The 16,408-nt window shown below is 33.8% G+C and overlaps 1 protein-coding gene across 2 annotated transcripts in view; it reads left to right on the top strand.

Annotated features, from left to right (window-relative positions):
* The first annotated feature begins 7,326 nt into the window (after window positions 1-7,326).
* Gdh (glutamate dehydrogenase, mitochondrial) overlaps window positions 7,327-16,408 on the top strand; it is a 128,591-nt gene continuing 119,509 nt past the window's right edge. The window contains exon 1 of one of the 2 annotated variants that reach the window (XM_081729444.1): window positions 7,327-8,030. In XM_081729444.1, coding sequence (XP_081585570.1) covers window positions 7,592-8,030 — 439 coding nt within the window. In that variant the 5' untranslated portion in view covers window positions 7,327-7,591. The remainder of the gene's footprint in view (window positions 8,031-16,408) is intronic. The other variant, XM_081729443.1, reaches the window with a different exon arrangement.

Below are 16,408 nucleotides of genomic sequence, written 5' to 3'. Positions count from 1 at the left end.
ATGGCGGAGCACTCACTGGTTTTGCCTGTTACCTTATCGTACTTTCCACGCCCCTTTTCACAACCTACCGGAATATCTTATCACAACCGTCTATTTCAAGGCTTTATACATCACCTTAGCGACTATCTACGTTCGCCCTAGTCATGCAATTCCTTACTCCTTTATTCAGTATATCGCTAACAACTTTCGCCATTTCATCGTAATGGCCGACATCAATATTCATAGCCAGAAGGCACAGTTGGAAGATTGGAAGATAACATGCATTCGTCTAACTAACCCTTCCCTTTACTGTGTTATGGCGTTCAGTGCACCTCACCCTCATCTTCATCTCATCACACATCCTAACGATTATGGCTAAAGGCCATAATGTCTGCTATGATACTTGAATGCTATATAATTTATGATCAATAAAGTTTATATAAATTATTAAATCACTCAGACCATCCTTGCTGCCTCTTGTCCATATTACTATTCCTTCTCTTCCCGAAGAAAAGAGCGTAACCCTTGTAAGGGGATAGCATGCCTTAGCATTGTATAAAATAAAAAAAGTTTTTATTGCATTTTAATAGGCGGGTATTTTCTTCTATTTTTCAAGTCATCAATCAGTTGTGTTCTTCTTCTTCCTACTGCTCGTTTTTCTTCTATGGCGGTATGAAGAAGACAATTTCTTCTCAAGATGTGTCCAACCCAATTGGCCTTTCTACGAAGGATACTGGCTAGAAGCATACTCTCTCTTCTATCCGTTTTAAAATGTCTTCATTTGTTACTTTTTCTGTCCATTTTATCTTCTTCATCTTCGTCCAACACAACATTTCGAAGCCTGCTAAATATTTCTTCTCTAACTTTCGTAATGTCCAAGTCTCTGAACCATAAATTCCAATGCTCCATATACAGCACTTAACCAATTTCTTCCTTTATTAAGGCTGGTACTTAAGAGTGATCTTTTCTTGTTGAATGCTTCTTTGGCTATGGCAATTCTCGACTTGATCTCTCTGATGCAGTATGTGTAGACTACCTGAACCTGTGCTGTCTGCTCAGCGCATCGTCTCATCGTCTATTAGTCTTTCGTCAAAATACTTCCCGCAGATATTTGAAATGGTTTACTTACTGAAGTTTACTTACAGAAACTGAATGAAACAACCATGTTACCAATATGTGTTGTGAAGATAGTTTAAGTACAGAAAATATACTTTATACGTGACCTTGCTATCGCAAAGAAATACTAAGTTACCCGTTATTTATATGATACTTCGTCTTCAAGACGGGAATTCATATTTTAAAACTTGTTTCCCGATGGAGAAAAAATTACATATTTAGAACTTCTGCAATTTTTTATTTTCAGAAAGAACGCAGTAAAAGAAATAAATAAAGCATACCTACTTTTCAAAATTAAATCGTCACTGATTTCAAAACATAATATCTGGAATCTTCATGAAGAATTTCAAAATGTGATCAGCACCTAAATTAGATTTGGTTGACCATTCTCAAATAATATCAATGTCTTCAACACTTGTTCAAGTAGGCTTCCCTGATGACGAAAACAATGTATTCGTGCAATCTAGTGCCTCAAATTTGAACTAAGTAATAAAAATGGACGTGCACAGAAGACACGCCTCGAGCATAGCCAACAGTTCATTCGCAACAAAATCTTAAAGCAAAGGAAGGAACATACCCATCATCCGTTCTAGTGGACATTAGTTGCACGAGGGCTTAACCCGTCACTTGTCAAGTAAACGTTTAGCTTTTTGTTTTCACTTCATTTATATTTGATATTTGTATATTTTGTGCACGGGAAATGCACAGTCATGTCCTAAATTTTTGTGGCATGTCTATAAATATGTTGTTGTTAGAATATAATTTGATAATGAATTCTCTCGGTATTTTCTATAATGTTAGTATGTGTATTATCAACAAAGACATGTATGTGGCAAATTTCTTGTCGAAAGAGCAGTAAACAAGAGCAATAAGATGAAAATAAAACTTTCTTGTCCGTTTAGCAACATTTCGTTTTACTCACTCTAATTTTGGTATTTAAAACTCTTTTCCTATGAAATTTTCCATAAATATACATTTCCCGATTATACACATAGTATCAGTATTAAAAGTACTCTGCAAAATCAAATTATATTCTTACAAGAAGACAGTTATAGATATGAGACAATCATTTTGGACATGAGTGTACATTGTTATTTTCAAGTATTAATTTTACGAAAGAATGTGCACTGTGTCATTGAGAGTAAGAGAAGCTATCCACAGAAGAATATGAAAGGTTCCTGAGCTTCTGGTTTCTATACCTTGTGAAAAAATTGTAAACGTGAGTGAAATGGTTAACAAACTGCACTAAATTCAACAAACTCTTGTTCACCATACCTTCTTTTTAGCAATGATACTTCAATTTAGTCTAAAGAAGGCTTCAATAATGCAAATACATGGAATTATTGTCTAAATAGGCACGAAAAATTAAGAAATAACATATTTTGTTGCTTCACGTTGTGTATATGTACTTTTGGGAATATACACACATCTAGTTATATTTAGATTCTCAAATGTTTCTCCAAGTTACAGAAGAACGAAATCGTCAAGAAAATACCCAACATTCTTAATATTTAATCAATGTTGTATGATATTTCAGTACATAAGATCTTACTTTTTATGGACATGTTGTGACACAACTCCATGAATAAGTTTAATTTTATGGAAGTGCATTGTTTACAAAAGGAATTACGACCATGGTCGAACATTTAATTAGTTTCACGACTTATTGTGGCAATTCACTGTCTATTCAATATGATCTTGTTAACGCTGTAGTAGATGGTTCGATTGTGCTTCAAAGAGTAGCTGTTAGTGCTCCATACATTGCTATTTTTCGGATAAGTGTCCTAGTTATTAAAGTCATAGCTTCCAAATCTACTCCGTTAAACTGTATGTAAATAAACTAGAACATACCAAGGAGAGATTTTTTAGTTAAACGGACGTTACTTCAGATAAATCTGCTGAAGCATTATATATGTACAGTCAAGTCATAATAGTAATAAAGATTTTTCAGTTACTAAGGAATGTTATTATCCAAACATGACATGGTGGGGTGTTATGTCCGAAAAATTAAGTGGTCTTCAGGCGAAAGTCCAGAGATTCTCTGAAGCATTATAGTATTTATTCATTGCTACAGTCTACGTTTTGAATTTAGTAATGTAGCAATGTGCTTCAAACACTAAAGAATGCCGAATCTTTTTTATTAGCCTTCAGGCAAAGCAATATTTCTTTAAAAGCAAATTAACCGAAATTTCGCCAAGACAATAAAATTTCACCTCAAGAACTGTCAATAAACCCGTAAACAAAGAACCATTCTTATTTTATTCTTTAATCATACGTATCATTGAAGATTTTATTTTCAAAGGAGAACTTCGGTCTCGTAACCGAGTTCGATGACAATTATAGATATTTTCACTCTGAATGACAGAACTCGGATCGAATTGGCACAGTATGAATGAACACTAATAGAAAAAAATCTTTCGTACTGGTTTTTTAGCTTCAAGGAAAATCCACTAGCTAGCAAATAATCCCCAAAACGAAATTCATCTCTAATAAAATTGGGAGGAATATTCATTCTTTCCGCATTTCTATTGAAGTCCTTCATTCTTTTCAACTCCTACTTTATCATATCCCGGTTTTGTGCTGGAACCTTCTCAATGTTTTCTACCCGCAACTTTCCGAAAAAGCATTAAATATTTTCTAAGGTTTCATTCCGGATAGATTTTGAGTCAACACAACGCAAAATTTGCATTTTAGTTTGCGATAATCGTTATCACACACTATTTTTGCGATATGATGTCTATATCGTAAATTTTGTGTTTTGCGATCTTCTACACTCCATGACTTTTATCGCGGACAAACCAACATATTTTTTTTTAAGAAATGAATTTCATTTCGTTCGGAATAGCAAATATTGAAAAAAAAAAGTGAAACGAAATGAGGCCTCTTTTTTCGTGCATAATTGTTGTTTATACTTTGAATTTCTCTTTTTCATTAAACTCTATTAATATTGCACTTAATTAGCATACCATTGTCATGCAATGATTTGTCATTTAGCAAAGAATTTTTATATGGGCTTTATCCTACAAAGATTGGAAATCACCCGTCAAAGCAAGGCAGCAACAAATCGATTCTGGAACTTCGTACACAGATAAAATTCAATATGACATTACTTTGATAGTTACGGTTCGGATGATGGCACATACGTATGAGGGGCATACAAGATTCTACTCGATACGTAAAACTGTGATTCTGCACGACTTAGTGCTTGTGATTTCAAACTGACTAAACCGTGCTGATTTCCTCAATCATGTCTTGGGTTCAGGTGTGAGAAGGCCTCACGATTCCCTGCTCGATATTCTTACGGTACTGGGGATAAACTTGTTATGTCTCTTGCCAGAGGCGTACTTACCGAATGTCACCATTAACCAGAAGATAAATGTAGACTTTAGCCAATGTGATAACCGACCCTACCATGTATCTTAAGTGCAGGCTATTGCACTTTGTCATTTTCCGGAAACTGATGAATCACTCGGCTTACAGTAGACTATGACAAATTTTATCTATGGGCTATTTTATATTGTAATGATGGATTATCCTTATTTTCCAGTCGAATAAATTCTACATACTATCTCAGGGGATACATTCGATGTTATCCTCGAATGGGTAGTTTTTGTTGAAGAATGTTTCTGCATGGGTTTCATTTTTTTCTGGACACAAGAACATTAACTGTCCTGATTCCATTCGTTAAAAAAAATTGCTGACACTGTTTCAATATTTAGTACTAAGACAAATGTGCGTTGGAAAGAGCATGATGGTTTACTTTTAGGAATATTTCATTATTATGAAAACAACAATCCGACATCTGCAAGCTGAGATACCATTCTAATACCAAGTCAATTTCATAGTTGAGAGACAGCCATCTAGAGCTGCTATCTTTTGCTTAAGTTGAAAAATATTTTCTTTATTATAATTATTATTTTCTCCTAAATTTGAAACCATCGTGAGATCTCGTTGAAGTACGTACCGAACTTTTTTTTTAAAAAAAAACTAAGTTCATTTTAATGATTACTTGAAAATAATAAAACGTATTTTTTATAACTGCTTAAGAGACTAACATTCATTTTTATGAATGGTTGAACTACGTGTCTATCTTTTAAAAAATCAAGATTAATTTTGATTTATTATTAATGAATATTAATTAGTTATTAAAGAGAACGCGTGGAAATAGAGTATGCATATGCGAAGCAATATATAAGACATTTACCGAATCATGTAGCATTATTTAAGAACATTCTGTAAGTACCGCAGTGTGAATGATGACACTATTATAAATAGGTGGACAAGAATCCTTTGCGGTTGCATAAATTTTATTCGAGTAATACGCTTGTAGTGTGTCATATATAGGTAAAATATTATTATTGATATATATATATATATATATATATATATATATATATATATATATATATATATATATATATATATATAACGAAAAAGTGATACTGTGCTGAGAAGTGGTATGTTCTGCATATAACAGATCGAAATGAAAAATATTGATTGCTATCATCTTTTGTTGTCTCCCCTTCTAAAGAATACTGCCCCATGTTTTGATAAGTGTCACATAAATTATTAAAAAAGGACATATAAAATTGTACATTGTCTAAGGGATGTTATAACTATTAATATATTTATTGATTCTTTATTTTACTAACACTTCATCAAGATGGAGGCAGAGTGATGACAATAAATAGGAAAAATCAATAAAATATTTAAATAAGAAGGAATATAAAAAAAACTTGTCCAAGTAAAAAAAATATAAATAATAAAATAACACATAAAAGGGTATAGAACCACTTCGAACATGAAAGCAAATATATTACTTGAAATATTCGTTCTACTTAAGAAGATAGTAACTTAAGTCGAAACAACTATCGGAGATCACCTAACAAACTTAGCATTCGGAGCCTACGAAGACTACATTTAAGTCGGAGGCGAACACTTAAAAACACTCGTTGAGCACAGTCGGAGTTATTTGAAGAGGGAAATATCGTAGCTTCAGGGGGTATAGGAATTTCCTCCCCGAACCTTGAATTCGTCACTATTTCAAGCACTCCTAAAATATATAATAGAGAATCTAATATCACAATGCCACTTCAGTCATTGCTCACTTCTTTCCAGGGGAGTGTGTTATACCGTGGATTGAACCTGGTATAATTTGTACTGGAACTATATGTTTACCATTCTGGTATGAAAAAAGAACTTGCTTGTTTTAACAAAGCTATAGCAGGTTTTAAAGTTTGTTTCCTGTGTATAAGGACAGAATGTATCGCATATTCCAACACCGATTGCTTTGTGGAAGTATGCGTGTGTGTGATACATTCTGACTTTGAAAGCGCATAACTACAGCTCATTTTTATTAATATTAGGTTCTTTTCGTTTTCACACAATACTGTACTCAGTCGGATATCTTACTCTTAGTAAAAATGAAGAGTATGTTCGCTTTTATTTATATATGCGAAACGAGACATAACTAAATATATAAAGCAATGGAACATGAATTAGGAAAATATATACGGTGTGTTTCAAAACAACACTGGCAACGTTTGGGAGGTGATTCCTGAGACCAACATAAGACAAAAAGTATAGTCCAACCTGGGTGCACAAATGCTTCCTTTCGGAGTTATAGGCTACCGAAAATGTGAAAAAAATAAAAAAGGGAAGCATTTGTACATCCAGGTTTGTCTATACTTTTCGTCTTATTTTGATGTCAGGAATCACCTTCCAAACGTTGTAGATGTTTTTGAAACATCCTGTATAAACACAAGCCATACTGCGGAAAGTTTTTTTGAAGCTGTTTTAAATTCATTAGAGAAGAATGCAGCTAATAAATGGTTCTAAACAGCATTTTTTTTTTATTGGCATCATATCGCAAGATCAGTATTCGTAGCATCGAATATTAAAAACTAAAATCAAATCTTGTTTTGCGTTGACGAAAATCCATTTGGAATTAGGCCTTTAGTCATTATTTTGTTAAAGCCAATATATATTTAGAATATCAAGATTTAATGCAGAATACAAACAGAATCTGTCTGTTCACATGAATACTTTCTTGCAAACCGTTACCATTATCAAGATAAGAAGTCTCTCGTTTATGATAGTCCGTCTGAATTTCGCAGATTGTGGTATAGCTATTTCGCGAGGAATCAAAATGGAAGGGGATTTATTTCTTCACTTCTTGCCACAGTTTGAGTTGGTGTTGTGCGCAGTCAGTGTGCGCAAATAGATGTCGTCCCTGTAGAAATCAGATCTTTCTGGTACTTGTTCGCCTTGTCTGTCGCTGCTGCAAGAAGTAATTCACTGCATCCCACAGCTCCACCAACCGGCAGCTGGTTGTGGGCAACTGCAAGTGCACGGCCAGGAGCAAGCTGTCGGCTGCGTTGTGTTTTTTAAAAATAGACTAGTAATAGTACTAGAAAGAAAAATATAGTGCTTGTGCTTGGTGAAAGTTCTTGAATTAAAAATTTTGTTATAATTTATTATACGTAAATTCCACAACATGTTTCGGTTCACGGTAAATTTAGCAAAGAACTTGCCTTTAAAGCAGACAATTTCTCACACTGAATCGAGTACCGCTTTGTTAAAACTATGCCCAGCTGCTGTGCAAGTGCATAGTGCAAAATGTTATTCCGATTACCAAATTCCAGATAGATTGAGAGATGTGCCGGATGCTGAGGATCCGTTGTTCTTTGATATGGTTGAATACTTTTTTCATAGGGGATGTCAGATAGTGGAGGACAAACTTATAGAAGATATGAAGGTACACAGAATGTCTGTGGAAGATCGAAAAAAGAAAGTTAAAGGAATTTTGAATATCATGCAACCATGCGATCATGTGTTAGAAGTTACATTCCCTGTTAGACGAGATACAGGAGATTACGAGATGATTACTGGGTACCGAGCACAACACAGTCAACATCGAACGCCCTGTAAAGGAGGTAAGAATTTTAAATTTCAAATGAATTAACGGAGTATGTTTAGTACAAGGGATCCAGAAGCACGTACGAAACAAAATTTACATGAGAAATGTATGATGCAAATACTTAGACGTAACATAACGTAACTAAATCTAACATAAACTAACCTAAGCTAACCTGAATTAATCTAATTTAACCTAAACTGATCTAATATTAGTAGAAATAAGCGAAATTCTGTCATTTTTTTTTTTTGGAAAATTATGCGGGACCCCATACACTAATATAACAAACTAAACTAGCCTAACCTACCCTACCCTACCCTAAACTAACCGAATGTTAACAGAAATTACGAAAATTGTAACATTTTTTAGAGAAAAGAGCTGGACCCCTTCTGCTAAACATAGGCCGAATTAACTCCTGTTTTCCTGTTCGTAATTTCAGGGAATTATGTTACTGGGTAACTACTCTTTTAGAAAAAAAAAATTGCATACACACTCTTGGGCTGGAACGAACATTGTTAGGAACTGACATTTACTTTCTTGTAACTGGTACTTACTTTCTTGTAAAAGTTGCTATGGATTATGAAGTGACCGGCTGGATATTTCCTTACGATTCCCTTAAACTCAATATATACCGTTGTTGGCCCTTAGGTTATAATCAGACTTAAAACAGTAATACGTAGGGTGCTGGTGTAGTTTTGGCGCACCAGCTTTTGGAAGATTGACATATAAAATTCAATACTTTTCATGAAAAGATAAGATTATGAGGAACAAATTTCTGCAGGCGACAGAATTAAATACAAAGTAATACATCCGTATTCTAGGTTTTAAAGTGTAGGGTTACTAGTGTAAAATCATTAGAATTGCTTTACGACGGTTAGAATGAGTCCATATGAAAGGTAACTGTTTTAGATGTTATTTTCCACCTTTGGTATATTTCTGTACAATGTATAGTACTTGGATTTTGTGTTTACAAGTGGAGCGTTACTAGTAGGAAAACATGACAAGTGCTATTAAAATTTCTAACATTGCCAAAGCCCACTTCTTTGAACTCCTGTCGTTTTAGGCGCGTACCCACCATCCCCGACGAGCCTGCTTCCTTCGGACAGGCATACTAGTTCCTCCCTGCCCGGCAAGGTTTTAGATTACTGGTCCCCCTTCCCTGAATGCGGGTCGCTGATATAGATTACCCAGAAGAGTCGAAAAACTGTATTATTAGATGACCAGAAAAAAATAATAAACTTTTTCGGATCTTCCGGGTCACCGATACCACTGACCCGCATATCTCTACCCCGCCATCCCAACAACAACAACAACGCAATTTTGTATAAAACTATATAGCAGGAAAACCTTTGACTATTTCAAAGTATTATTTTACAAAAAGATAAATTTGTAAATTCGATTAGGGCAGAACATTATCTGAATTGCAAATCTAAAATCCATAGCTGAAAACAAAATATTAGGTATGTTCTATATTCCATTATTATCCTCTGATTTGTAATTTAAAAATATTTATAAGCAGTGGTGATTTAACCTTGTATTTTGTGTTTAGCTATGGATTTTAGATTTGCAATTCATATAATGTTCCATCCTAATCGAATTTGAAAGATATGTAGTTGCCAAAGAATTATTCAAAGAAATGTTATCAGTCTTCTGATAAAATTAGGAACACACTTAAAAAAAAAAAAAATCCATACTAGGTTTGAACACGCAAGCTTGTAATTGATAGATAGACTTATTGACTCAAACCACTCGTATGCTTTCGCAGACCTTCTTTTGACTTTTGTGTAAAGCAGTTTACTAGTACTCACACTCGCTTTTCTTTTTCTTTTTTTCCCCCCTTTCTTCAATATAAGTTTGGAGTGAATATTTGGACGTTACAGCTCTTGCAATTCATAAAAATATTTTTCTAATAAGTCTTATTCGACTTTACGTCCTTATAAATATATAAACAGGTTGAATTCCTGAAATGATTAGGATTGGAGTGATCGTAAATGTTTTCATAGTTAGGAGGCTCAGAATGCAAACCCGTTTAACGTAGGATATGGTACCTACAGAGTTACAAATACGGTGCATAACGGTTGCAATTACGTACTTGGAATAACGTATTCCGTGCATATGGTAATTGCTAATGGGTGCCGAATTCCACATTATGCTGTATTTTTGAAGAGTGATTAAAATTAACAAGCATTAATACCAATTTACTTAGTTTTTCATTTTAGTGTTTTTAACATTTAACAAATGTTGCCTCTTTTGTCATATAGCTAGTTCATCAGAATGCCACTCATTGTAGCTTTGGGACTGCGTGTGACTTAAGTGAGAATCAAATTTGACCAAAGCAAACAATTATTATTATTATTATTATTATTATTTAATGAAAGTAATGATTTATTGCCGAAACGGTATTAACAATAAGTATTTGTTTTGATAAGATTTTATTTTGGTTATTAATTAGTTAATGGATACGTTAGGGATGTTCATTACAGATTACAAGATAGGTCTATTAGAGGAGGATATTGGGGATAATCTAGCCACTAGTTGCCACAAAGAGCAGGTCAGAACTTAGAACTTATTGAAGTTGTTAGGAAGTATGGATTAATCACAAAACTTATTACATGAATACTGCAAGTTATTTCCAGATGTACACTGTATGAAGCAAATAAGCTTCAAATTGAATGTTGCTCTTGCATGACTTTTCTGAGCATACGAGAGCATTTTGAATAAAGCTATTAATAACAACATCTCAATATTTCGGCAAGGTTGTAGAACATAGGTCTACGACCCAGAGACGAAGTTAGGTAAATTGCGACAAAGCAAACTTTTTCAAACTATTAGCTAATCAAATTATCACTTGCATTAAGTGTTTTCTTCCAATAATCTACATTATAACAGTGAGGTTTTCTTCCAATAATCTACATTATAACAGTGAGGGCAGGGCCCCCATACCCCTCAAACGTATATTATTTTAGAATGTATGTTATTAGAAGAAATCCTTCAATGCAAGTGACATTTTGTTTAATTAATAATTTCGAATAATTTATTTTGTCCTATTTCACCCAACTTGCCCTAAAAAACAAAACTAACTAGGAACATCAATATCATCAGACAATGCAAAATCATATAGCCATTGCACACGAATGAATTTCAAAACACCAAACTGTATGTCACACAAAACATTTTGCGAACCCCTAAAACCCAAACACACATGAATCAAGAAATAAAAGGAACTTTATAATGTACACGGAACACACGAGATAGGAAGCAATATATTGCAATATGTAAATACTTCGACAGATTCACACAATATAATCACATACCACGTCTACCGCCAATGAACAGTTCAACATCGACGCCGAATACTAAAGCGAAACTGAATGGAATTTCGAATAAAATAAAAAAAAAAAAAAAAAAAAAAGCTAACTAAAATGAAATTTATGCATGTAAAATCAAGGAAATAATAAAAAAAATACTTCATTTATCTGGGGTTATAATTAAAACAACATTATTACTTTAGTATAATAGACCTACATATGATTAGTGTAGTTAAGTTAACAAACATGGTGGTGGACTTTTCAAAGATTGAAGTTCAGTGTTCTTGGTGTCAGTATAATATATTTCAACGATTAAAAAAAAAAAAAAAAAAAAAAAAAAAAAAAAAAAAAAAAAAAAAAAAGCTGGAAGAAAAGAACGCAGAAAAGAATAAGTAACGAATAGGAACCAAAAGAAGGTACGCTCATCGACAAAATGATTGTTGCATATCTATAACTGTCTCCTTGTAAGAATTTCATAATGGTTTTCTAGGGTAATTTTAATGCTGTTACTGTGTGTATAATCGAGAAATTTATATTTGTGGTAAATTTCATAGGAAAAGAGTTATAAATACGAAAATTAGAATGAGTAAAACGAAATGTTGCTAAATGAACAAGAAAGTTTTATTTTTGTTTTATTCTTATGTACTGCTTATTTGACATGAAATTTGCCACATACATGTCTTTGTCTATTATACACATACTAACATTATAAGAAATACCGGGCGAATTCGTTATCAAATTATATTCCTCCAACAACATATTTATAGACATGCAACAATAATTTTGGACATGAGTGTACGTAAAATGGATTCATTAGTTTATAAAAAGGGATCTATGCTCTAGAACCTTCCCGAGCGTGTTCAGGGTTCATTAAAAGTCACAAGGGGTGATGCTAAAGGATAGTTGGAAACATGTTAGGCACTAGTTGCCACAAAGAGCAGATCAAAACTTAGAACTTATTAAAGTTAGTGGGAAGTATGGGTTTATCTCAAAACGTATTACATGAACACCGAAAGTTATTTCCAGATGTAAAACTTTCTTGGGCAAAGTTATACTAGATAAAGCAAATGCACTTGAAATTGAATGTTGCTCTTTCATGACTCCTCTGAGCAAGCGATAGTTTGCAGCTGGATGAAATTAATTTTTGTAAATCTCACAATTTTGAATAAAGCTATTAATGACAAAATCTCAATCTTTTTCTGGATCCCCTTGATTCAGATTCAACTTTCTTATATAGAATGGCATACACATTAATTTCAACTTGAAAAATAGTTTCCCAAATATTTTTACCTTCTTTTTTTTGTATGTTCCGAAATAAACGTGAAACTATTGATGAACTGGCCATAAAGGAAACCAAAATCATCCTACTGCTGCAACTACTGCTTACGTTGACTTTTTTTTTTCGTTCTATATAAAAACAGATTAATCTCCGATTCAATTTCGATCAAGGTAACCTAGACAAAACTTGGGATTTTGTTATTAAGAGGTTTCTTTAGAAATGAGATTCACAAACAAAATTTGATGTAATTTATTTATAAGCTTTTATTATTGTTATTTAAGTTTGCTTATGACAATTATACTATCGCAACAACCGTGGATAGTTTGGATCTGGTTACAATTCATACAACACATTATTTTTTTCAAGTATTTTTAGTTCCTATAATGTGCATTTTCCTGTAAATTTGTGAATACGTAATTAATTTTGTGTGTTTGTACTGAGTGTTACATAGTATGACGGGATTGTTTTAATCGTTTGTGTTTTTAACTGTTCTTCGTAATAATAACTGCTAGCTTTCTTCTTTTGAAGTATATTTTAAACTCATATGTTTGTGTTAAGTATTATTTATTGATGCCAACTCAGTCTTTTCAATGTTGGAATGATGAAGGGAGCCGTAAACTCTGAAATAATTTCAAATATAAGTTTTACACTCAAGCATCGATGAGTATGCTATTTATTTGCTGGAAGGTGTGACAAGGGAACATTTTCTTTTAAATCCTACAAAGAAAATTGCATTGATGGTAAGGGAGACCACAGAGGTGATGAAATGAGGAAAGTGGAAGGAAATCCCTGCACACGATGTTTGTCCACTACAAACCTCACTTAGCTGGGGCTGGGATCGATCTAGGGATCCTGGAAACTTTGTATATTCACTGTGTATAAATGTTCGTTGAATAGTTCGCGGGTTTCCGAACACAGTACAATTTTACTTTTGTACAAGTTGAGGGCTCATAGCGAGTCACTTTTTGAACTAAAGTTGGTCACTAAAAGTTACTTTTTTTTTTTTTTTTTCAAATTTGTCACTAAAAGTTACTTTTTTTTTTTTTCAAATTTGTCACTAAAAGTTACTTTTTTTTTTCAAATTTGTCACTAAAAGTTACTTTTTTTGGGAGATAAAGTGACATTTTCGTGTGATTTGTTTTGCATTGGCAATTTCCTAAGAAAAATATTATAAAAATAAATGGAAAAAGGCAGAAACTTGTTACTCATTACTCTTCTGAAAGCTTCAGTACTTGCTACCACATGTGAAACGGTCAGCTTTATTCTCACTTCAGCGTTTATTCTTTCTAAAGCACAGTGGATGGTTGGTGGATGCTTAAGCTCTCAACGTGGGGTTGAGAACACTTCTGTCTCTCTTCTTTCTTCTATTGTAATAGTCTTTTAGTTTTCTCTCGTAATAGTTCACGCTCCGCTCAACGTTGTGTGTGTTGTTTGTATGGTTCATCATGTTCATCTTGTGTTATGCTTCTTGTATGTTTTTCTTAAGAGTAGGTGACGAATTTGAGTATTTCATGGCTTTGAGAACTCTCAATGTTAAGTTAAATATAATGTCTGGGAGGAAGAAATTCGGAAATAGGCCAGAACTGGTTCAACTTACTCAGAAGCTTCTTACATCTGCTAAGTCTGCCTACTGTAAATACAAAGCATACTTGGGAAACGTAAGAATGGAGGAAGCTCGAAAAGAAGTAAAGAAAAGATGAAACAAAGAGAGAGATGATGGAGAAATTGACAAAGGAAAAAAGGGGCATTATGATATTTTGGTCACTTTTTCGTTTGCTTTTGGTCACTTTTCAACTATTTACAAGAAAAGATTTTTCTAGAATAACTAAGTTTTCAATGATCTATGGAATTCGAAGGTTAAATATCGCATTCAGTGATTGGACCTTCGCCAGGAGCACCTAGTTGTTACTTTGAGTTCGTGTTTCTGCGCTATCCATCTTAATATTGTCCTCCCGTCTGCGTCTAGCTCCCCCCCCCTTTTTTTTTCTATTGGGCTTCCAATTAAAATTTGAAGGCTTTTCTGTTCTTCCATTCTGTCTACATATGACCTCACCTGTACCTCCTAAACTTAATGACCCTAACAATGTTAAGTAAACTGTATAAATTATGCAGTTCCTCGTTATGAAGTTTGCGCCATTCTCCATTTCCGTTCCTCTTTGACCCGAGTGTCCGCCTCAGGATTTTATTTTGAAATAAGATATTCGAGAATTTGAATTTGTTTGAATGTATTTTCAATTGGTATATGTTTTAAAAAAGATAAGTGCACGCTATTGCTATTGGGAAAGGTAAGCGACTATAATCATCAATAAAATTTACATAACAGTCGTTAATTATCAATGTTGACACAATAAGACAATATGAAGATCATGTGATAAAGGACTTAAGCTACTGTGTGGTCCTAAAGATGAATGATATTGTATCCCAATCGAAGTATTGAAAAGGAAGTTATAAGGTGGATAATATAATGGTATTGAATATTCGTGTTTCAGAACTTAAGATTAAAGCTGCTCTTGAAGACGACGTGAAAGGTGGAATGAAACTAGCGACAATCTTGGCAAGGTGCCAGTGTTAAACACAGCGAATGTGTATCTAAAAATACCACCATACTGCTTGGGAACACTCTTGCAGGAAAGAAATCCTATTGACAGCGTTTAGTTTTTTCTCATATAGTTCAACAATTTCTTCTTCTTCTTCTTCTTCTTCTTCTTCTTCTTCTTTTTTTTTTTTTTTGAATTATGCTAATTTAGAAACGACGTTTAAATAAATGTAGATTGTGTTCAAAGCAAATACTTCTTAATGATATGTATTACAGTTTCGGCAATATGCACCCTTGTCTTCGTGTGTGGCCTTGGATTTCAGTAGTGAGATTTTTAATTAACACATGTAGCGAACAGTTATTATCATAGGTATTCTGCCATTATTGGCAGATCATTTACTACTACTGAGAAGCTTCCGTGTTTAACGGCCTTGCACTAACTTCTTCGTCTTCACGTACGATTTTTCTGTTATAATATCGTGTATCAATTGTAGCCTTCTTCGTCCCCTCCCTGCCTTTCCTGTCACCACACCCTCTAGCACGTCCCTCATGATACAGTTCCTTCTTAGCCAATGTCCCAACCAGTTTTTCTTCCTTTTCTTAATAATATCTAAAATTGTTCTTTCTGCCCCACTATTTTTAAGTCCCTTTCATTAGTTTTCCGCTTGAACCAGCTGGTTCTCTTTATACTCCACACTCACATTTCGAAAACTTCCAGTCATTTTTCATCATTTTTGCGTATTGTCCATGTTCCTGACTAACAAACAACAATTACTCCACACTAAGCATTTTATCAGTCTTTTTCTCAACCCTGTTCAAAGTCCCACAAAATGGTATTTTCTTCGTTCTAAAGATTTGTTTCGCCATTCCTATCTTTGCTTTTATTTCTCATTCATACTTCATGTCATTACTAATAAGCTGCCTAGGTATCGAAAACTAGTCATCTGTTCTATTTTCTCCCTTACTACTTCTATATTTGTCAGCGGCCCCTTCGTTCCAATCACCATGCTAATCTTTCCAGCATTTATTTTAATCCCGTATACTTCACAGCCGTTCCTCAATTCTCTAACATCTTATTGATTTTCTCTTCAGATTCTGTAACAAGCGCCATATCATCTGCAAACCGTATACACTCTGACTGAAATACCGTCTTCTTTTTGTAGGCTCTTTTTCACTATCTCTTCTAGATAGATATTAAATGATGTACGAGAGACAGCATCTCTGTCGAAATCTCCCAATTTCACTCTCCTCTGTCATTTCCAGAACTCGCAACC

This window comes from Thermobia domestica, chromosome 10 (genome assembly GCF_964235325.1).
Source record: "Thermobia domestica chromosome 10, izTheDome1.hap1.1, whole genome shotgun sequence".
Taxonomy (NCBI): domain Eukaryota; kingdom Metazoa; phylum Arthropoda; class Insecta; order Zygentoma; family Lepismatidae; genus Thermobia; species Thermobia domestica.
This window is presented reverse-complemented; position numbering and strand designations above follow the sequence as displayed.